Genomic DNA, 24,571 nt, shown 5'->3' with positions numbered 1-24,571 from the left:
CAAGGTACATGCCCTTGACCGGAATCGAACCTGAGACCCTTCAATCCCCAGGCCAAAGCTCTATCCAGTGAGCCAAACCGGCCAGGGCAAGACATTAGTCATTTTCCTTAGAATTATAGAAATGATGAATTAGGATTCTTTATTAATGCAAATAAGATATTGGATAAAGAAAACATGAGGCAAATTGTATCCCCTACTGATGAAGGAAGGGTGTTCAAATCAGAAGAAAAAAGGCAGCAAAGATATGATGGTGACAGTGATGCAGAAAAACTCAGTTTGTTAGATGCATTCAAAGAAAGAGGTTTTACAAAGGAGAGGGTGAGAGTATGAGGTTTAAGAGCTCTTAGAGCACAGTTTCAGGGAGCCAGAATAGTCCATAGAATTGAAATATGGATAAATTTCATGATTAAAGCAACATGAAGAGAATTTATAGATGAGAAACCCATGGTTTGTGATATTCAAAAATGAGATAGTGGAGGCTGTGTAGTCTAGAAAAACTCCAATACGATCTGGAGGAACAGTCAGGAACAGGGTTAAGGGTGAGGGGTTGGAGGAGGCAGAATCCACAAAAGCCTGATATTGGTAATAATTCTGTAACGCTATAACCCAGTAGCCATTTTTAGGTTGATATTGACAGCAAACAGGCTGATTTTTTTCCCAAAAATCTATCCCAGTGGAGACTGGGTATCTCCTGCTACATACCCCCAAAATCCAGTTCTGACACTGTGGCACATCTACCTCCCAGTAATGCTTCCCTGATGTGATAGATGGGAATCCCAGGACACCATAATCTTCTCTCTCAGGTGGACAATGTGCTCTCTCATAATAGTCAGTGAAGTCATCTCTCACTTTTCTCCCATGCTGTTAACATTTGATTGGTGATTCAGGGTCATGTTTGCTGTAAAAAAAATTACAGTGTTGTGTCAGGAAAATGATGTACTATTACTTATGACATTGCAAGAGAGATCTTCAGAATAAAATGAGTAGGAACTGGAAAAAACTTGTTTTAGTTTTTAAGGAGCAGGATATCATTGCAGAAATATAATACGCATGTGTGTTGGAAGGAAAACATGGATCTTAACAACCTCTCACACCCTCACCCACTTCTGTGTGGAGCCTTTTTCCATGGGTGCATCTAACAAACTCAGTTTATCTGCATCACTGTCACCATCTTATCTTTGCTGCCTTTTGATTTTTTTTATTTGAATACCCTTCCTTCATCAGTAGGATGTACAATTTGCCTCCTGTTGCATTTATCCCAAGATATTATTTGCATTAGTAAGGAGACCTAATAGAAATGCAATATTCTAAAAGAAGATGAGGACAGGGTAGCTTCATGATACTGTGATTTCTACTTACCCCAGTAGCGGCGCACATCTGTCAGTTCTGAAAGTAGAAAATATACATACTATAAAATATAAGCAAAAGAGTCTACATTAAAATCTATTTTCTCTCCAGATCAGGGGAAAGACTGGTGTCTATGTAAGGTAGTACATAGAAGAACGAGAGGTGAACAAGGCAGTTGCCCACTCCCCAGTGAATATGCCCATATAGTCAGCACATAATATCCATTTTCCTTTGTCTCCTCTACACAGACCTAGAAACTGAACTCTTCTTCCTCTTTAACCACCATCATAACAAGAATCCACAGATACCCTCTCACTCTAGCATTCCTCACCATTAAATACTTCCAGCATCCCTCTCAGATCAGGAACTTGGAACACTCTCCTCTGTTTCTTGGGGAGAGCTTTTAGCTTCTTCAGAGTGAAGGTCTTACTCCTAGGGATGACAAAAAAAAAAGAAGAAAAAAAGATCTCCAGACCTCTGCAGTTTTTGTCCTCCAAAACCACTGATTTTTATCCATTCACCCTATTGAACACTTGAGCCCCCATTCATGGACCCCTGAAAAAGTAGAGAGGAGACCTCTGCATTTAGAGCCCTTTCATGGACCACTGAGGAACTAGAGGGTAGGCTTCTGAACTTAGAGCCAGAAAAATTGTGCTTGGTCCACTTTCCCTGGTGCCTGTTGCTTGATCTTGGGAAGGAGTATACCTTTCAGAAGCACAGTTTGTTCCTTTCTATGAGACTGACGCGCTGCCTGCTGCGCTAAGAGGGCGCCAAGTTTGTTCCTTTCAAAGTGAATATCCTCTCCCTCTCTAACTTCTAAAAATTATATGAAAATATATACAATAGTGGATTTCTTTAAAATGCAAAGTTTGCTACCTTGAAATAAATTAATATAAGGAAAAGCCATGGCATGGGTGTAGATTCCCAGAATTATGACAAGAAAGGGAGGTTGCAGAACCTAGCTCCTGGTGGTTTGAGGCATACTGTGTGGGAATACTCTCTGGAGAGGACCAAGACCTTTAGGTGTTAATCGCCAGTAGGGAGGCCCCAGGAACAATATCTGAGATTTCAGTTGCTCTGGGAAAAAAATGTAACACTTGGAAAAGACATTATAGACACTATACTAACAGTGGTCTGAATTTCATGTGCTTGGAAGAGATTGATGTTGCCAAGTAGATGTCAAATTTAGACATAGCAGTAACTGCTTTAGCCCAGTGGTTAGAGCATTAGCCTGAGGGCTGAAAGGTAATAGATTCTATTCCTATCAAGGGCATGTGACTGGATTGCAGGTTTGAACCTCAGACCCAGTTGGGGCAAGAGTGGGAGGCAACCAGTCAATGTGTCTCTCTCGCATTGATGTTTCTCTCTCTTTCTCTCTCTCTCTCTCTCTCTCTCTCTCTCTCTCTCTCTCTCTCTCTCCCCTTTCTCCCCCTCCCTCACTACCACCCTCCTTATGTTCCAATCTGTCTCTACGATCAATGGACAAAAGTAGTATTTTTGGATGAGGATTAAAAAAATTTTAGACACAAAGATGGTGCCCTTCCATTGGCATCAAAAGTACATGAGCAAGAGCCCTAGCTGGTTTTGCTCAGTGGATAGAGCATCAGCCTGGGGACTGAAGGGTTCCAGGTCCAATTCCAGTCAAAAGCACATGCCTGGGGTTGCAGGTTTGATCCCCAGTATGGGGAGTGGTGGTGGTGGGGGGTCATGAAAGGGCAGCCAATCAATGATTCTCTCTCATCATGGATGTTTCTATCTCTCTCTCCCTATCTCTCCCACTATGAAATAAATTTTTTAAAAAAGGCGTGAGAAAGATGGATCAATTGTTTGTGCCAGAGTCAAAATATTCCTTGATATTTAAAGTTGTTTTTGGAAAATACAGAGAAACATAAAAGGAATATAACTGAGTTGTCTCAAATTCTGGCTGCTTAGGAGCTGAAGAAAATATGACATTCCAAGAATAAATCCATCACCTATGAAGTGCAGAAATCTGAGAGAATAATTGATTGGCTGCCCTTTCATGATCCCCCCATCCCCCATACTGGGGATACAATCATGCTGATTGAAAAAAACTAATGTGGTCACATGGGCCTGAAACTGCAACATCTTATGTTTAACTGCTTCTAATCAAAACTCTGCAACTTCTCCCCATCTAAATTCCCTACCATAAAATCTGGTTCATTCTCAGTAGTTATAAAATACTTAAACCATACGTGAACAGAAATTCAAGATAAACCTACAACCAGCTTGTTCTTCCCTGAGCAATATTTTATTGTAATTAACTACCAGATAACTTTAATGGCTTTAAACCTCTTTTTACAGGACAAGATGTTCATTGTTCATCTTTCACACATACCTTTCCAGGATGCCATTCACATCCTACTGACAAAAGAGAAAACATGAGTCAAAAAGTAATAAGTCCTCCTCACTTACAAAGCTTCATCACATCCCCAGCAACCCCCTGATCTGGTGGGAATAGAGATTGTTCTAATGTGAGAACAAAATAATAAAGAAAAGGCCCAGGTGTATCATTTCAGAAGACTCATGAACAGTTGTCAGTTTTCCTAAAATATAGAAACAACTTTGACCCTTGTGGAAGAACACCTTGAGCTTCCAGTACCTGGAGATGAGACATATTTATGAGAAAACATGAGGTCCCTGGTATTTTCCTCATGTTCATAAGACTCCTCATGAGATGATTTGAATAATTCATGGTTTGCTCATTTATTCAACACAAATGTAAAGTGATTAACTATTACTTGTCAAGTTTTATGCCTTGATTGGAAGAATCAAAGACGAGTAGTTACAGTATTCTTCAAAAATTCACATGGCTTCCACTGAACGTACAAGCAAACAAATGTATTAATGTAGGCATTTCTCAAATCTCCCTTCTTGTGTCACCCACTATCCACAATTGATCTTATCCACACCCTTAAATTCAACACACACTTACGTACAATTTATTTCCAAAGTCTATTTTTACTCAGATTTGTCTCTTAAATGCAAGTTACAATAATGCCTAGGAAAGCAACCACAGGCACCAGTAACTTAGGCTGTTTACTATGTAACTTACTTTTCAGCAAACAAATTACTACCTCTTTTATACACCTTTGTTGATTATACCAACATCCACTTGGTCACTGTTCTAAATAGTACAATATTTACTGCGTTTCAGTCTCTAACAAGACAGTTTGTCCATATTGTTAATTTTTTTGTCATCTGAACTTGTTTACCATCAAAGATTTATTCCTTTAAACAGATATGCACAAATACATTTGGTATCACCTGAGACTAACTTTTTTCATGACACCCAAAACTAGGCCAACCGGTGGATTTACATACAAAAATAAAAAATAAAAATTGCCTTGTTCTCTGCATTAGGGCCTTGTTGTTCATGACAAAAAGAAATTAAAAATAGATAAAGTAGAGAAGATGAAAAGGAATTTGGGGGACAGTTGTAATTTAATCAAGCTTAATTTTGAAGCTCAAACATTGTCATCAAGATCTGGTTTATGTCATGCTCCAAAGTCTATTTACCTCTTTATTGACTTTATCCTCAGTTCATGAAAGCAAAAAAAAGTATCTCCTCATACAAATTTCTCACCAAAAGTATGTCTTCCCAGTTGTATCAAATAATTCCAAGGCCTGCATGGCATTGGCCTGCACTGGACTAACTGTCCATATTAAAAGTATCACTGCATTGTTACTGAATTAATATAAAGCAATGTTGGAGGCAAGTATCCATATTTTACTGGAATTAATTTAGTATTAATATGCAATAGATCTTGATAAAATAGGATGGATATTGTAATGAGAAAAGCAACCACCACAAAAATCAAAAGCGTAAAGTAAATCTTATACTAGAAATATTTGGTTAACTCAGTGGTTCTCAACCTTCTGGCCTTTTAAATCCAGTTCCTCATGTTTTGACCCAACCATAAAATTATTTTCCTTGTTACTTCATAACTGTAATGTTGCTACTGTTATTAATTGTAATGTAAATATCTGATATGCAGGATGGTCTTAGGCGACCCCTGTGAAAGGGTTGTTCGACCGCCAAAGGGGTCGTGACCCACAGGTTGAGAACCGCTGGGTTAATTCAAAAGAAGCTATTAAATGAGAAAGAGATCAATGAAAATTGTAGGTGGCTTATAAAAGCTAATAGCACAATGTAAGTTAAATAGAGCTACATTGACAATTACATTAAATGTCATTGTCTTAATTGACCATTTAAAGACAGAGATTGCTGGACTATCTAAAAAGCAACTTACAGTATTGCTGTCTACAGGAGACATTTTGGATTCAAAGATACGAATTTGGCAAAAGTAAAAAGAGAATCTTTTTTTTTCCTTTCCTTTTTTTCCTTGTCGGGAAACTTTATTAATTTAAATTAGTATTCCAATCCAACACTTACATGTGTGCAAGAAAGGCCTTACAAAAAGGCAGGCATGAACTACATGATAACATTTTGATTCTGTGATATGACAGGAGGTCCTCAGACTAGTCTCTTCATGGCCTGAAAGCTTCTCTTCCAAAGACCAGGCAGCAATACACAGCTCAGGTATGATGCTCATTTTCCTGGACACTGACATGCAAAGATGCTTAACAATGCAAAGGTATAGCCACACTTTAATTTATTAAGTAAATGCATTTTCACTAAATATCTTCTGTGTTCCATGTTGGGTGCTTGGGGAGATATAGAAAAAAGTCCAAATAGGACCCTTTCCTTAAAGGGAATTTTAATCTAATATGGGAGAAAAAAGAATGCTAAGTAGCTGTACTATCAGACATACTGTTATTTCTGGAGTAATAAAAAATTTTATTGTTAACATTATATAAGACTATACTTCTTATAATTTCTAGACAACAAGAGTTTTTATAAAAAGATATATGAGACTATTAGAAAGGATTTTGAGTCTTGGAGGCATAAATACTTTCAAATACAATGAAATTTAGACTCATGTCCAATCTGCATAGAATGTAATCTCCTAGCATTGCAAAACTATTTCAGTAGGGTCAGCATTAGGTCCTAGCAAAGGGACATGCATACCAAGTAGACTTAAGCTAAGTCAGTATTGCTTTTCTAAAGCTGTGAAATTTAAATGCTGACCTGGAGGAAGTTACTTGCTCAATTTAAAGGAGGGGAGGAAGGGGGAGAGACCTCAAGGGAATGCACTACTAATATCTGGAAGAAGAAGTCTAGTCACACTTCAAGTTGACTAGGTGGACTAGGTAAAGAATGTGCTTGTTTCCTCCAAAACTCACATCAAAATTATAATTAAATTATAGAATAACTACCTTTGAGAACCACATGATAACAAGCTGATATTCTGCTGCAACTAAAAATTTGAAGAAGCCACCTTGAGGCTGGTAAGAAGAGTGGCGATGAAACTGGCTTGTAACATCCCCTTGTGTGGAGGTTAAGAAATGAGACAACCATTCAGCCTGAGGGGCAATTCCACCCACCAATGTGCAACAGCAATCAAGACTCAACTACAATAAGAGAGCACACACAACCCAATAGCACCTTTTTCAGATGATTATGGAAACTGTACCACTGGTTCCCAGGGGACACCTACCATATAAGGCCACTCTGCCAAGGCTGAGAGATGTAGCAGATACACCAAACACATAGGAATAAACACGGAAAGGCAGCAAAAACAATGAGACAAAGAAACATGTCCCAGATGAAAGATCAGGACAAAATTTCTGGAAAACAACTAAACAGAATGGAGACAAGCAATCTACCCAATGCAGAATTCTACACAGGTTATAAGGATGCTCAGTGAACTTAAGAAAAGAATATTTCACTGAGGACTTCAACAAAGAGTCAGGAAACCTGAAAAAGAAGACAGACAGCATAAAAAACACCCAGTGAGAAATGAATACGGAGATAATCTTTGAAGCAGCAGGAGAAAAGCAGTCAGTTACTTATAAGGGGGCTCCTGGAAGACTGTCTGCTGATTTCTCAACCAATCAGCTGAAAGTCTTATGAAGGCCAGAAGGGGGTTACATGAAATATTCAAAGTGATGAAAAGCAATGATCTACAACCTATATTACTCTACCCAGCAAGGCTATCATTTAGAATTTAAGGAACCATAACGAGCTTCCGAGATAAATAAAAGCTGAAGTTCACCACCACCAAACCAGTATTACAAGAAATGTTAGGGACTCAAGAAAAATAAAAAAATGAAAGAAAAAATATAAATAAGAAAATAATCACAATGTAGAAGACATGACCAACATTATCAACCTGCTCGATTTAATTCTAACTGGCATCTATAAACCCTTTCACCAAATCAATACACAATTTTTTATAAATTCATATAAAAAATTGGACATACAATATTTTAGTATCAACATATTTAAAAGACTTAAATAATAAAATATATGCTTTCTGATTTTAAAGGAATTAATTTTAAAATACACAACAAAAGAAAAAGTAAAAATCACCAAGTGTTTGTAAATTAAACAACACAGTTTCAAATATTTCAAGGGTTAAGATGAAAATAACAAAGAAAAGTTGAAAATACGTTGAATTGAATCTAAACAACAATAATCCAAAAGTATGGAATATAATGAAAACTATGCATTTATATAATTAAAAAATAACAGAAAAAGTTGTTGAATCAGTGGTCAAACTTCCCACTTTAGGAAGCTAGAAAAAGAACAATAAATTAAACCAATACACACATGCACACAAACACGTACACACACTCATATATGAATGTGCATTTACATATACATATACATACACAAAGTTAACTATATAAGTAAGAACATAAATCTATGATATTGAAAGGTTAAAAATAAATGAATCAATAAAACAAGTTTATTCTTGAAAAACTTCAATAAAATTAAGCAAATATAACTAAACTGACAAAAATAATCACTGAAATGAGGAATAAAAGATGGGCCAATACTGTAAGTACTGTAGAAATTAAAGAGATTCTAAGAAAGTATTATGACTAAATTCATGTTTATAAATATGAAAATGTAGAATGGACAAATTTCAACAAAGATGTATATTATAAAAAACTGATTCCAGAAATATATATATATACACACACACACACACACACACACACACACACACAAATATCCAAGAAAATCTTTCACAAGTAAAAAATATATATATATTTTAAACCTTTCCCTAAAAAAGGCCCAGAGTGAGATGGTTTCACTGGTACATTTATTGAATAATTAAAGAATAAATAATAACAATCCTTCTCAGTTGCTTATTAAGAAAACAATTGTTTAGTCAGAAAAAGGAGAAAAATCTCAACTCATTCTATGAAGAAAAAACAACTCTTGGATAATAAAGAGCTATCTGAAAAAAAGTTCTAGGCTAGGTCACAAATATAGTGCCCTGCAGAATATAATTGGAGACAATAGATCTTTTCTCCACCATCATTTTCCCACTGTAATTAGTACATCCTGTATAATAAAGAGGTGACATGCAAATTGACTGTCATGTGCTCACACAAGATGGCCACCCCCATGGTCAAAGATGTCTGCCTACATGTGGTCACAAGATGGCCACCACAAGATGGCAGCCAGGAGAGGGCAGTTGTGGGCAATCAGGCCAGCAGGGGTGGGGAGTTAGGGGATAGCAGCCTGCAGAGGAGGGCAGTTGGGGGGCACCAGGCCTATAGGGGAGGGCAGTTGGGGGTGACCAGTCTGGCAGGAGAAGGAAGATAGGGGTGACTGGGGTGGCAGGGGAGGGTAGTTGGGGGCAACCAGACCTGCAGGGGAGGGCAATGGGGGGTGACCAAGCCAGAAGGGGAGGGCAGTTGGGGGGATCAGGCCTGTAGGGGAGGGCAGTTTGGGGCAATCGGGCTGGCAGGGTAGCAGTTAGGCATAGATCAGGCTGCCAAGGGAGTGGTTAGGGGTGATCAGGCTGGCAGGCAGAAGCAGGCAGGGGCAATCAGGCAGGCAGGCAGGTGAGCTGCTGGGAGCCAGCAGTCCCAGATTAGTTATAAAAATAAAAATAAGATTTTCCCTTGTTATTCATGCATTTGATGATTTCCATAACCTCTGAAATAGATGCAAGGAACGGTTACGGCAAGATCAAAGAAACCTCAGCATCACCACCACAAACAGCACAGCCACACATCAGAGATTATGGAAATCATTTGAGGAGTCTTTGTTTTCCTCAAATTCAGATGCTGATGATTCTTTCTGAGTCTTACCTGCAGCATCTCTGCTGTTGACCCCTGCAACCGATGCTGCACATCCCAGGTGAGATCTCTCAACAACTGGCTCTGCTGGATGAGCTCACTGTCACCCTGAGCCAGGTAACTGAGAACATCTTTCTCCTCTTTCTCCAGCCTTTGCAGCTCCTTCTGCTCCTCACCATCCAGAACACCTCTCAGTCCTTTAAAATAATCCTGGATACTTTGGATTTCATTATATATTAGATCCTTCAGGAATGAAAAAGAAAGAGAGGGACTCAGGCTATCAAGAAGAGACTGGAAGCCAGAAAAAGAAGTATTTGAGTTGGAAGTTCTCAGAGGGAAAGGAGATGCAAGCACAGGACAATTATTGGGGAGGCCTATTTTTTCCTAGTATTTCTTCTCATCACATCCAAAAATAATGGCCTCAAGTCTGCACTGTTGAAACAAAACGAGACACCAAGGTGTAGCTCAGCTCTCACAGAGCTGCTCAGGGCAGTCATGCCTTCCAGCATTACCCCTGACCCCCACCCCCAACCTCTGCCTAATGTTGAACATCAAAGACATGAACTGTTGGCAACTGTCTTCCCCTGAAAGAGTTAAAGGCTCAAAATAATCAGAGACATAAACACAGAATTCACTAGCTTTCCTCACCAAATAATCTCTCTATGAGAATAACTAACCTACAAATGTCTGTGTTAGTTTGTAACAGATTCATATTCTGCCCAACCCCTACCAAGGAAAGGATGAAGAATGGCTAATCAATAAATCTGGACATATCAACTGCCAGGGACCAAGAAGACAGGTAGCTCCTTCTGACTACACCCAAGGTCCTACCCAGAATCTTGTCTAACTACTTCAGGAAGAGTTTCCTCCTACCTTCCAGGAAGTTGTTTCCTTTTCAAGGTCAGCTCTCAATTTTTCAGCTTCCTGCTGCTTTGCACTCAGACTGTCCAGAGCTTTCTGGAGCTTCTCCTGTGAGAGAGGAATCACATCAGGGTCAAGCTTTGGGCTTTCTTATCATCAGAAGAGAGGACAAATGGGGAAGAAATCAGGTTGAGCTAAAGACGCTTGAGTTTATAAAAACTGTAAAAAGTCAATTTGAAGCTGTGATTTAAAGGAAATCTGATGTGGTTTTGTGTTCTTTAAGACTCAGATGATAGAAGTCACCATTACTATGTCAAGAGAAGACTGGCCCTCTTTGCCTTACAAGAAAAAACTTGATCTTGTGTAAGGAAAGAATTTAGGTCTTGATTTACTCTCCTATCAAAAAGGACAATGACAGCTTTGCTTGTGCACCAAGCCTTCACCTATTAGCACAAGATATAAAACATTTTACTTCTGATTTAGAGTCTGCTCATCATTTGAATTCACAGAAATATCATTCAGACCTTGGAAGGTGAACATAGGAAGAAAAGAGATCACAGGACTCAGGGTTATGGTGGCAATATAATTATAGTCAAATGCAAAGTTAAGATTTCCCAATAAGTACTTTTTTTTGCCTGTCTTTCCTCCATCCAAGTCTATTACCTGGTACTTCTGGGCAATCTCCTCCATGAGGAAGGTGTGGTGACCACGGTGCTCTTGGGATCTCTCGCAAAGCCAGCAAATGATCTTCCCATGCTCCTTGCAGAAGAGCAGGAGTTTCTCTCCATGGTGCACACAGAGATCACTCTTTTGCTCCTCCTCTGGGCTCAACTTGACCTCCCTGAGCACCTCCACTATGTTAGCCAAATGCAGACTAGGCCGCAGGTTCTCAGGCTGGTAACTGATCCTGCACACGGGGCAGCTGCTCTCTCCTTGGCCATTCACGGACTCCTTGTTCTTTGCAGTGATGCAGGCTTGGCAGAAGCTGTGCCCACAGTCCAGGCTCATGGGTTCTGTTAGGATCTCCATGCAGATGGGGCAGGTCATCACCTCCTTTATGTTCACCAGGATTCCTGAAGCCATCGTAGCTGGTCCCTGTTCCTTCCTACCTGTTCTGAACTGAGGCTCCTCTTGTTCACTGATCTCTGCCTGATTGGAAAGGTTAAAGGGGGCAGAGTCAGAACAGTGGGAATGAATATTGTTAATTGTATAGAAATCAAAGACAGGGAAAGAACAGATATAGGGACATAAAAGAAGAGGTAGAGAGACAAAGAAAGGATCACAGTGACCTGGCAATTTTAAATACTTTAGTTAATTTAACATGACACATTTCATTTATTTCTGTGCAGTGGTTGTTATTGATCTTTACTTTTACTGAACAAAAGGATGGTCTGAGGTCCTTTCTACAAAGAAAAGATGTTTGCATGACCCAACATCTCTCCTTCTTCTTCTTTCCTATGCCAAACACATCCTCAATAATAAACGCACCAAACCACTTTTGGGTCTGGGCTTTTACACCCACTTGTATCTCAGCAGGCAATGCTGCCCCTGGTATCAGTAAGATTCATTCTCATAGTTCAGTCAACAATCTCCTTCCATGTTCCTTTATCAGAAAGACTTGCTCTGACTTGCTTATTTACAGTGTAACGATTGCCATCATTTTCTGTGTGTTTAAAAAGATTTCTCTTGTTATTTTGACATGATATGTGACACTGTATTCGTGTACCTGGCAAGAGCAAACCCTTTATCAGATCTGTACATAGAGATAGTAAGTGACTTACAAGGATCTTATCTTCAATACGCAGAGTTACAGTGAGCCTACTATGTTCAAGGTCCCCATCAGGGGTCTGTTCCTACATTATTGAGTTAATCAAAGCTGAAACAAGTAACTTAGGAATTCTGAGGATTCTTGTGTTGATAGACGGTAACATTTCACATTTTCCTGGAAATTTGCCAATGACATTGATAGGAGCCTCATGGTGTGTATGTATGTTGATGGTAAAGGGAGATAGGAGAAATATACATTAGAATTATGCAAGTAACATATATGAAAAATTAGAAATTCAGATGAAATAGATATCAGTCTTTGGAAAGACATCTCAAAAATTAGGCAGGGTCATTCAACTAATTTTTCTTTTTCTAATATATGTTTTTATTGATTTCAGAGAGGAAGGAAGAGGGAGAGAGAGACAGAAATATCAATGATAAGAGAGAATTATTGATTGGCTTCCTCCAGCAAGTCCCACACTGGGGATCGAGCCTTCAATCTGGGCATGTGTCCTGACAGGGAATCGAACCATGATCTCCTGGTTCATAGATCAATACTCAACTACTGAGCAACACTGGCTGGGCTCAACTAATTTTTCATCACTACAAATTACATGCTAATACTAATACCCATAAGCACAAAAAATGAGTCTGAACAGAGAGTTCAAAACACTATGACCCTGACATTCACTTGCAAAGTACAGCAAATTATATGCAAGCTGATGTGACAAACAATACTAGAGAAATGTGTGTGTTAGGAAATAAAATAATGGGGACAGGTAAAGAGCTATCCAGAAATTCCAACTTGAAAACATAAAGGTTAAACTGAAAGCTGAATATTATGGAAAGATGGCATATAGGGGAGAAAATAAAATTATTAAGTAAAGGAAAACACCTGTTCATTGAAGACACACCACCTTGTCTGATTTTGAAAATGCCAATGTCTTTGGTGTGAGAAAACTGCTAGGCCTTTGGTATCACATGAGCCTGTAGTGATAATGACATGGCCCTTTGACAATACACCAATTTAGTAACATTTCAGACACTTTTCCAAGAGTAAAAGGAATGATCAGTGTTGGGCTATGGAATATTAGATAGATTCAGTAGAATTGAGAGGATGAGCAGGATATAAGCACAACTTCCAAGGAGACATGTTGATAGCTTTCAGGACAAGGAGGTGATGGAATGGGGAGCAGGGGCTAAGTGTGAAACATAGGGAGAAACCAAGATGGCGGCATAGGTTAATGCCGGAGATTGCTGCCTCGAACAACCACTTCAGAGATATAACTAAAGGATAGAACAGACATCATCCAGAATCACAGGAAGGCTGGCTGAGTGGAAATTCTACAACTAGGTGGAAAGAGAATATCATACCCAGACTCAGAGGAGGCGCAGTGCTGAAGTGAAATACTCAGGTGCGGAGTGCGCGTGCAGAGCGGGCTGGCGGCGGAGGGCGCGGTTGTTGTTTTCAATCAGGAGGGAGTTTCAGACTCTGAGCTCCAGATCCAGGCGAGTCTCTAGGGACCCAGACTCAAACGGGAGAAGCGGGACTGTCTGGCTTCGGTCAGAACTCGAAGGCAGCTTTCTCTCCGAGGTTTGCAGCAGTTGCTGGGACTCTGAGAGGCAGAGCCCCTAGGGACGGAACTGAGAGCAGCCATAACTGCTCGCTCCGGCCCGCCCTGTAGATCCCCAGGGACCCGCCCCGCCCAAGCCCTGTGCAGAGCCATTTGCCGGATAGCCTCAGGCAAAGGCTAGATTAGCACGGCCCTAGAGATCCAGCACAGAAGCTCTCCCACTGCAGACACAGCTGACTCTCATAGCCAGTTAGCCTGGAGTTCAAATCACCCCTGGTATTACCGACAACAATCAAGGCTTAACTACAAGACTGTGCACAAAGACCACTAGGGGGTGCACCAAGAAAAGATAAAAAAAATGTGGAGACAAAGAAACAGGATGCAAATGTCAGAAATGGAAGATATAGAGCTCAAAACCACACTTTTAAGGTCTCTCAAGAACTGTCTAGAAGCTGCCGATAAACTTAGTAAGGCCCTCGAAAAGACTGGTGAGACCACCAATAAATGTAGTGAGATCCTCAAGAAATCTAATGAGACCCTCGATGTTGTGATAAAGAACCAACTAGAAATTAAGCATACACTGACTGAAATAAAGAATATTATACAGACACCTAACAGCAGACCAGAGGAGTGCAAGAATCAAGTCAAAGATTCAAAACACAAAGAAGCAAAAAACACCGACCTGGAAAAGCAAAATGAAAAAAGAATCCGAAAATACGAAGATAGTGTAAGGAGCCTCTGGGACAGCTTCAAGCGTACCAACATCAGAATTATAGGGGTGCCAGAAGAAGAGAGAGAGCAAGATATTGAAAACCTATTTGAAGAAATAATGACAGAAAACTTCCCATACCTGGTGAAAGAAATAGACTTACAGGTCCAGGAAGCGCAGAGAACCCCAAACAAAAGGAATCCAAAGAGGACCACAGCAAGACACATCATAATTAAAATGCCAAGAGCAAAAGACAAAGAGAGAATCTTAAAAGCAGCAAGAGAAAGAAACCCAGTTACCTACAAGGGAATACCCATACGACTGTCAGCTGATTTCTCAACAGAAACTTTGCAGGCCAGAAGGGAGTGGCAAGAAATATTCAAAGTGATGAATACCAAGAACCTACAACCAAGATTACTTTATCCAGCAAAGCTATCATTCAGAACGGAAGGTCAGATAAAGAGCTTCACAGATAAGGAAAAGCTAAAGGAGTTCATCACCACCAAACCAGTATTATATGAAATGCTGAAAGGTATCCTTTAAGAACAGGAAGAAGAAGAAAAAGGTAAAGATACAAATTATGAACAACAAATATGCATCTATCAACAAGTGAATCTAAGAATCAAGTGAATAAATAATCTGGTGATCATAATAGAATCAGGGACATAGAAAGGGAATGGACTGACTATTCTTGGGGGGAAAGGGGTGTGGGAGATGCGGAAAGAGACTGGACAAAAATCGTGCACCTATGGATGAGGACAGTGGGTGGGGAGTGAGGGTGGAGGGTGGGGCGGGAACTGGGAGGAGGGGAGTTATGGGGGAAAAAAAGAGGAACAAATGTAATAATCTGAACAATAAAGATTTAATTAAAAAAAAAAAGAAGAAAAAAAGAGTGAAACATAGGAATAGGTAAGAAAAAAAGACTGACAGTTCTATTATATACTTTGTAACAAAAGGGCAACATCAAGCCTGGGCTCTTTCTTCCCATAGAGGTAATGTTGGCTAATTCTTCTAATAAGTTGGCTTTTTGTTTTTGTTTCTGGAGAACTCATGAGGCTACAATAAAGTGGAGGGTCAGCTGCCTTCAAGGCCACATTGTTGATAGCAAAATTAGACTGATGTGGAAAGTGCATTGGACTAGGAGGACTTCCTATGGACCTCAAGTGCCAGATAACAAGCTTAGACTTCATTTTCCTTAAGGGGATTATGACATTTTAGCCACCTGTGTCTCTTTTAGGCTCTTGGACATTGTGCTTACTGGCTTTGACAACATAATTTGCACTGTAGCTCTAGGCTTACATACCTTTGGTGGTTTCTCACACACCCACTAAGTCTGGCTTCTCAAAAGGCTGAGAGATAACAGGAATGCAGTACTTTCTATAGCACTGAGAATATCATCACTAATAGCTCAGCTAAGGAAGCCAATGTCAGCATGCCCAGTCTCCTGTCCTATATCTCCAGCTCAGCTAAGTGACCCTGGCAGGCAACTATCAGGTCACATAGATGGTCATGACGATTTAAATTAGAAAGGATGCTGGTGGTCTGTTAGGGAAGGTATTATAGAGTGGTGACACAGTGTTGCTCATTTTCCCACCTGGACTCAATATGGCCCTGTGGCTACAGTTTAGGCCAGGGGTGGGCAAACTTTTTGACTCGAGGGCCACAATGGGTTCTTAAACTGGACCGGAGGGCCGGAACAAAAGCATGGATGGAGTGTTTGTGTGAACTAATATAAATTCAAAGTAAACATCTTTACATAAAAGGGTACGGTCTTGTTTTTTTTAGTTTTATGGCCGTAGTTTGCCCATGGCTGGTTTAGGCTCAAGATTCTCTAAGGAACGCCAAGTAAATAGGACTATGAATCAATAAACAAAGAAAGAAAAGATCTCAGTAGATATCCATGTCTTGATGGTTGCCAAAGTTGGAAGGTTAAAGAAAGACCTTCATTATGAGATAAGTTTTCCCTTTGCTCTGTGCTCAGAGAGAAAAGTTATAAAGGTTGCATGGAGAGGAATTTAGACCGCTAACACTGTCTCCTAATGCCATGTTCATCATACATGAAGGGAACCTGATAAGGAATGAGGCTGAAGGAGAACAGAAGTGTATTCCAGCTAGTGGGCCAGATACTGAAAATAGCCCAGAGGCCATATGCAGTTAGCCTCTGGCTGCAGAGATAGTGGTACAGATCATTTTATGGCTCCAGCATAATCCAAACAAGGTGTAAGAGCCTCCAAATATTTCTCATCCTATCCAAGATCCAACAAATCCTGAGACCCACCAAGAGCCTGTAGAGGAGAGAGGAAAAGAGCATGCATTCTGCCTTGGGGCTGCAGAATTTATTTTTATGGTGGCGCTACAAGGAGCTAAGGTCAAAGCAGCTGCTGCCACAGGACACAGAAGAGGAAAGTGAAGAAGAACGTGAGTCCTCACACAGGGAGTTTGACCCCACCACTACCTAAGCAGTGACTCTGTGGCTCCACAGTAGGCAGAGAGATAGATATGGGAACACGAGTGGTATCTATGCTGGAAGGATATAACAAATGCCCAAGTCCATCCTTGAGGACTGAGGGGTTTGTGGCCCACATCAGCTCCCTAACTTTTGCCAGAGACCTGAGCTCAAAAAAAATGTGTGTCTTCAAAAACCAACAAGGCTTATGCCCAGGAGAACCATAGAGGTATATGGAACAGGAGATTCCTCTCTTAAAGGGTTCCTAAACAGGACTTGAAGCACTGATAGTATTTACACTAGGACCCACTCAAAAACAGAGGTTTGAGAATTGCCTAGACCATGTGTGAAGGAGATCTCATTCCTGCTGGAGGAGTGGAAGCCTGTGGGACTTGCCTGAGGCAGAGATTTTGGGGTTGGGGTGGCATTAGAGCTCCATCCTCTATCTTGCCATTGCAGGGCTCCATTTCCCTCTAACCTGTCAGTGCTCCTGAGTGTACATGCCGCATCCCCCTGCTGCTGCTGGGCTGCCAGAGCAGACAGGAGAGGGCCCATGCCTCATTCCCGTTCCAGGGCCACCACCCCTGAGTGCTAGAACTCTTGGGGGAGTTCATTAATGTGGTGCAGATTAAAACCTTGATGGAAGGAGGTGGGGTAGAAGACAGAAACCTGAATATAGAGGAATAGGAAGAGTTGCAATTTTCTGAGTTTCCCAAGTATAACGATGCCAAGAATAGGTTCACCTTTTTAATGATGGTTATTGGCCAGGAGAGGTTTCAAGGATGTTGGCTAAATCCCTTATAGGACTTTGCAAATTATGTTGACGCTAGCTGCTGGGTCAAAGAAGTCGTTTGGGTGCATTCTATAGAAATTAAGAGTTTTATACGACAGGTGAATTCATTTGTTATTGTGATTTTAATAAAAGAATTACTTTCTCCTGTCTTCAGGGACCTGGAATAGCCCCTGAGGATTCAGTTAGTATACACCAGATATGGATCTTGTCCCCAGTATAAAAAATAGATACATCATCTCTGAGATGAGGGAGGAAAAGAAAGTGCACATCAAAATCTAAGTAACACAGAGATCAAGGTACAAATTGCTCAAAGGTGAGATTAAGATGGACTTCCTTTTGAAAAATTACTAACTCCTCTTCTTAGCAGCATGCAAGGGAAAAGTGAGTAAAGAGTCAATATAATAACAGAGGAAGGGAATGTGTAAAATAATGCAGAACTTGTTCTAAAGCAGGAGAGGACACTAGAGAGTCATAGGGTGCACTGATGTAACTGAGCCATGGGCCTCAGGAGAGAATAAATTCCCTCTTCTTGGACCTCCAAGAGGCAAGTGTCCACATGGGGACTACAGAGATGGTCAGCAATCTGGTCATCCAGCCTCTCTCCTCAGGCTGGCCAAAGGCTGGTCATTTATCAGGAAGGTTGTGAAAGCTTCCCAGAAGTTACCAAGACAAGTGTAAAGGATCAGCATTCAGGGAAGGGGCAGCAGTTGTTATGTCCTGTATCAAAGGTGGCAAGAAAAAGCTCCTGAAGCAACCCAAGAAGCCAGCCAGGAGATGGGTGAGGAAGATAAGGCATTCTAATAGCAAAAGAGGAGCAGAAAGTGAAGGCCAAGGGGAAAGCATCCCCCCCCCCACCCCACACACACACACAAACACACTTGTGAAATGAAGGAATCTGGCCAGAAATGAGCTTTTTCTTGTGCCTGGGGCAATGGTGGTCCTCAATTCCATTCCTGTTTTATTTTATTTTATTTTTTCTTAATGTATTACAAAGAGTATTACACATGTCTCCTTTTCTCCCCCTTGACATTCCCCCGGCTCCCCCACCCCACAGTATCTTGTGTCCATTAGTTATTCTCATATGCATGCATATAATTCCTTTGGTTGATCTCCTACTCCCCTCAACCCTCCCCAGGGTTCCCACTGTAGTTTGACATTCTTCTCAATGTTTCTCTGCCTCTGTATCCATTTTTGTTCATCAGTCTATAATGTTTCTTATTATCCATAAATGAGTGATTTCATGTGGTATTTTTCTCAGCTTCCCAGGGGCCGTCTCAGTCTCACAGGGCCCATCTCAGACTCACAGCATCCGTCCCTGCCTCACAGGGGCTGTCCCAGCCTCACGGGGGCCGTTTCAGCCTCACAGGTGCTGCCTCAACCACACAGGGGCCATCTCAACCTCACCGGGGCCAATTCAACCTCACCGGGGCCGTCTCAACCTCACCAGGGCTGTCTCAACCTCACCAGGGCCATTCCAGCCTCACCAGGGCCATCTCAGCCTCACTGGGGTGGTCTCAACCTCACAGGGGGCGTTTCAATCTCACCAGAGCCGTTACAACACTACCAGGGCCGTTGCAACCCCACCAGGGCCGTCTCAACTTCACCAGGGCTGTCTCAGCCTCACCACAGCTGTTTCAGCCTCACTGGGGCCGATTCAACCTCACTGGGGTCATTTTGACCTCACCGGGGCCGTCTTGACCTCACTGGGGCTGTCTCTACCTCACCAGTGCCATCTCAACCTCACCGGGGACGAATCAATCTCACCGGCGCTGTCTCAACCTCAAGGGGGCTGTCTCAGCCTCACCGGGGCTGTCCCAGCCTCACCAGGGCCGTCTCAGCCTCACATGGGCCGTCTCAACCTCACATGGGCTGTTTCAACCTCACCGGGGCTGTTTCAGCCTCACCAGGGCAGTTTCAGCCTCACCAGGGCTGTCCTGACCTCATCGGTGCCATCTCAACCTCACCAGGGCTGATTCAACCTCACCCGGGCCGTCCATTACTGTTTTAACATCTGGATTCCTTATGATAACATCTGTTGCCACCTGCAGCTGGAATAAAGAATTGTTTTATGTGACCATATTGTATATTTAAGAATAAAGGTTTGGGAGGAAACTAAGATGGCAGCATGGGTAAATACTGGAAATTGCTGCCTCGCACAACCACTTCAAAAATACAACTAAAAGACAAAACAGACATCATCCAGAACCACAGGAAGGCTGGCTGAGTGGAAATTCTACAACTAGAAGGAAAGAGAAAAGCACACTAAGACTCAGAGGAGGTGTGGAAGTAAAGTGCAGAGGTACGGAGGCGCAGGTGGAATGGGCTGGCAACTGAGGACACGGTTGTTGTTTTCAATCGGGAGGGAGTCTCAAGCTCCCCACTGCTCTGAACTCCAGTTCCAGGCGAGTCTCTGGGGACCCAGACTCATAGGGGGAGAAACTGGACTGTCTGGCATTGGGCCGAGGTCCAGGGCGGTTTTCTCTCAGAGGTGCTTGCAGCGATTACCCTGGCACTGAGACTCGGGACCTCTTAGGGTAGGACTGGGAATCAGCCATAGCTGTTTGTTCCACCCTGTTGATTCCCCTTGACCCCGCCCCATCCAAGTTGTGTGTAGAGGATTTTGCATATGAAAGGCCTGGCCCTTTCCAATCTGAAAATTACCTAACTAATTGCAGCTGGGCCAGACAGACCCAGAACTTCCAAGAGAAGGCCCAAGGCCCCACAGCAGCTTGCATTGCTTCACAGCTTGGCCTCATCTGGGCATCTCCAAACCCCAAACAAAGAAGAGGAATCTGCAGATCTCTCCATAGCTCCTGCTGGGTAGCCTCAGGAAGAAGCTAAATTAGTACCTCCTTAGAGATCCAAGAGTCAGTGTACCCAGTGGTCAGAGTGGGACCATCCAGATTACAGCTCCTCAGATCCATAAGAGACACACTCAGGGGGCAGACTCAGTGAGCACCAAAGCCCCACTGAAGCAAGTCTTGCCCCAGAAGGGTGTCTCCAGCACAGAAGTTCTCCCACTGCAGACACAGCTGATTCTCACAGCCAATTGGACTGGAGGTCAATTCCTCCCAGTGATACCTACAACAATCAAGGCTTAACTGCAACAAGACTGTGCACAAAGCCCACAAAGGGGTGCACCAAGAGTGTCCACCTCAGGTAATTGGGGAGGCTGAGCCACTGGGCCCTATAGGACACCTAGCACAGAAAGCCACTCTATCAACACAGGGAAGATAAAAAATGCTGAGAAAAGAAACAGGTCACAAATGACAGAAATGGAGGAAAGAAAACTACAGGATATAGAGTTCAAAACCACACTTTTAAGGTTTTTCAAGAATTTTCTAGAAACCGCCGATAAATTTAGTGAGACCCTCAAGAAATCTAGTGAGACCCTCGAGGATATGAAAAAGGACCAACTAGAAATTAAGCATACACTGACTGAAATAAAGAATATTATATAGAATTCCAACAGCAGACAAGAGGATCGCAAGAATCAAGTCAAAGATTTGAAATATGAAGAAGCAAAAAACACCCAACCAGAAAAACAAAAAGAAAAAAGAATTCAAAAATATGAAGATAGTGTAAGGAGCTTCTGGGACAACTTCAAGAAAACTAACATCCGAATTAAGGGGGTGCCGGAAGAAAAGAGAGAGCAAGATATTGAAAACCTATTTGAAGAAATAATGACAGAAAACTTCCCCGACCTGGTGAAAGAAATAGACTTACAAGTCCAGGAAGCGCAGAGAACCCCAAACAAAAGGAATCCAAAGAGGACCACAGCAAGACACATCATAATTAAAATGCCAAGGGCAAAAGACAAAGAGAGAATCTTAAAAGCAGCAAGAGAAAAACAGTCAGTTACCTACAAGGGAGTACCAATATGACTCTCAGCTGATTTCTCAACAGAAACTTTGCAGGCCAGAAGGGAGTGGCAAGAAATATTCAAAGTGATGAATGCCAAGAACCTACAACCAAGATTACTTTATCCAACAAAGCTATCATTCATAATTGAAGGTCAGATAAAGAGCTTCACATATAAGAAAAAGCTAAAGGAGTTCATCACCACCAAACCAGTATTATATGAAATGCTGAAAGGTATCCTTTAAGAACAGGAAGAAGAAGAAAAAGGTAAAGATACAAATTATGAACAACAAATACATATCTGTCAACAAGTGAATATAAAAATCAAGTGAATTAATAATCTGATGAACAGAATAAACTGATGAATATAATAGAATCAGGGGCATAGAAAGGGAGTGGACTGACTATTCTCGGGGGGGGGGGGAGGAAAGGGGGTGGGGGGTGCAGGAAGAGACTGGACAAAAATCGTACACCTATGGATGAGGACAGTGTGGGGTGGGGTAAGGGTTGAGGGTGGGGTGGGAACCGGGTGAAGGGGAGCTATGGGGGGAAAAAAGAGGAACAACAGTAATAATCTGAACAATAAAGATTTAATTTAAAAAAACAAAGAAACATAAAAAAAGAATAAAGGTTTGTAAAAATAAATAAATAAATAAATAAATAAATAAATAAATAAATAAATAAATAAATAATGCTAATTTAACAAAAGAGTAAAAGGACCAGCTTCAAGAAGTTCTGATCCCTGGTAGAGCCCCTAAGATCCCATCCCTCCCACATGCCTCCTGATAAGGGCTCTCACTCCTGCTGGCCTCACCAGGGGCTTGGGCTTTATGAAGAGGGAGAACAGGGCTCATCTCACAGGCTTCCTGGAGAACAGGAGGAAGGGATTTGCTGTCTGGGAAAGGAGTATTCTGGCTCACCTTGGAAAGGTAGAAAGTCAAGACTACAGAATAGGGAGATGATGAGGTAACTCAGCCTGGAGAAATAATGGTCCCTCCAAGAAATAAATAAGACAGCTATTTAAACCTCCCTTCTTTAAAGACACTCTTCCCCCTTACTCAGTGTTCCTCTTTTCTGCCACCTCAGCAGAGACACCCACAAGCAGAGCAGCTTCAGAATCACAATTTAAGACACCAAACACAGTCAGTCTGCTCCCCCAAAACCTCCTGTCCTTTGTCCCCAGAAATTGCCCCCACTTACTTTCAGGAAATATAGAGGAGTCTTAATTCAGAGGAGGAGATCAGCTGTAAGTCTGGTCAGTGTTCACTCACCAAGCCAGCGACCAGCTCTCCACAGAGGAGTTCCCCCACAGGAGCGGAGTGAGAAATGAAAGTTAAGTTCATAGGAGTGGAAAAGAAACTAAGGAAGCAGAACAGAAACTTAATAATAATAACAATGGGAGGTCACCACATAGGAGACTTAGGGAAGTCAATGCTTCAGTATGTTATGGTTTCATCCGTTTTGCAGATTATTCTAGCAAGAGTATTCAAATAAGAAGAATGTAAAATCTAATGTTACACTCTACAGCCTTCCTAAATACTTAGTAATTTCAATTTAATTCTATACCTGCTAGTTAAGCTTATCCTATATTCATGTCCTGAACTACTTACTAGGGAGGGATAAAATCATGATCCAGAAATCTGAGTAACTGCCCTCCATAATGCAGAGTGTGATGGGAAGATAACCAGTGATGGAGCTCTGATCATTTGAGCTGAATGGTAGCATCTGTCTTTAGAATTTTAGGAAAAAATTGTTCTTTTTAAATAGCAGCTACTAAGAGCTGGTATTTAGAAATTTTTTTACCCTATTGAGAAATTTTTTCCACATCACCATGGAATCTGAACTAGTCCTTCAGTTAACCACCAGTTTTTGTTTCTGACCTTCCAGACATAATGTGGTTACAGCTGTGGCAGTGACATGGTACCAGCCACTAGGAGGCAGGAAGAGGATGGAAGTTTACACATGGTGCTCTTCAAAGGGAGTCTTTCTCTAGGAAACACTCACACCTCCATAAATGTCCACTTTCCCTGAGGAGGAAATTGGTCATGAATGGCCTGTTAGGCCATAAAAACTGTGAACAATGCACTGCCCTGGGTAGGGGGAGGTCGTTATCACTGGCCCCAGGAAGATCATCTGATATGACCTGGGAACCCCCAACACCTGGGGGCCTTCCTGTAAGCCCACAAGGGGGCGGAACCATATCTGCAAGACACAGACCCCAGTGGGATATATATAGACAGACTCTCTGCATGTTTCTTCACTCTGATTTGGAAATTATCCCCAGAGTCCACTAGTGTTAATAAACGGCGTCCCTCACTTTCTCTAGGAAGCGTGCTTGGTATTTCTTTGCTCTTCTGTAACATATGGTTCCCTGACCACGGAAAGCTAACCGCGTTTTGGCTTTGTTTAACCTCCGGTGAATGGACAGGGTTTGGGGCCCTGGGGTGTGGGACAGGCCTCTGGAAGGCGCCTGCTGGATACATTGAACCTAAAAACCAGTAAATCTACATATACTACTTAATCATGAGCAAGAAATTATCTGTCATTGCAGAAGACTGGACTGGGATCCCACCAAGGCCTGCATGAACATTCACTGCAGATTCAACTCCCCGCCCTCTCACTGCGGGGAGGGAAGAACAGGCTTGTTTTCAGTCCTGGGGACTGCCCTAGTCTGTCAGCCCACTGGAGAGCAAGGCCAATAAGGAGAAAAAAAAGTATGCCGTGTGTGTGTGTGTGTGTGTGTGTGTGTGTGTGTGTGTGTGTGTGTGTTTACCAGAGGCAGATCTTAAGCAGTCTTGACAATGGTGTCAAAGACCTGAAAAATGTGGTATCTAAACAAACATTCAGGTCTTTTTTTCCTTGTAACTAGGGACTTCATTCTGAATTGGAGGACTGGCATACCAATAACTGAAAACTCCAGGAGTTGATTTGTCAATAATTGAGTAGTATTGCTAGTGAGGCATAGCCCCAGGCATCATAGCAACGGAGAGTAAGGAAGGCAGAGGTCAAAGGGAAAATTTAGATCAATTTCA

General features: G+C 41.7%; 1 protein-coding gene across 1 annotated transcript; it reads right to left on the bottom strand.

Moving 5' to 3' along the window:
* Positions 1–22,846, bottom strand: LOC118664739 (tripartite motif-containing protein 5-like). Its single transcript, XM_036325207.1, is given in 9 exon segments — positions 1–857; positions 860–898; positions 1,360–1,386; positions 1,679–1,779; positions 3,704–3,726; positions 9,541–9,771; positions 10,402–10,497; positions 11,053–11,538; positions 22,740–22,846. Coding segments are annotated over 8 exon segments (1,461 nt in total). The 5' UTR covers positions 11,473–11,538; positions 22,740–22,846; the 3' UTR covers positions 1–333.
* Positions 22,847–24,571: the final 1,725 nt, after the last annotated feature.

This window comes from Myotis myotis, unplaced genomic scaffold (assembly GCF_014108235.1).
Source record: "Myotis myotis isolate mMyoMyo1 unplaced genomic scaffold, mMyoMyo1.p scaffold_m19_p_10, whole genome shotgun sequence".
Classification (NCBI taxonomy): domain Eukaryota; kingdom Metazoa; phylum Chordata; class Mammalia; order Chiroptera; family Vespertilionidae; genus Myotis; species Myotis myotis.
The sequence above is the reverse complement of the archived record's forward strand: the minus strand, read 5'-3'. Positions and strand labels throughout refer to the sequence as shown.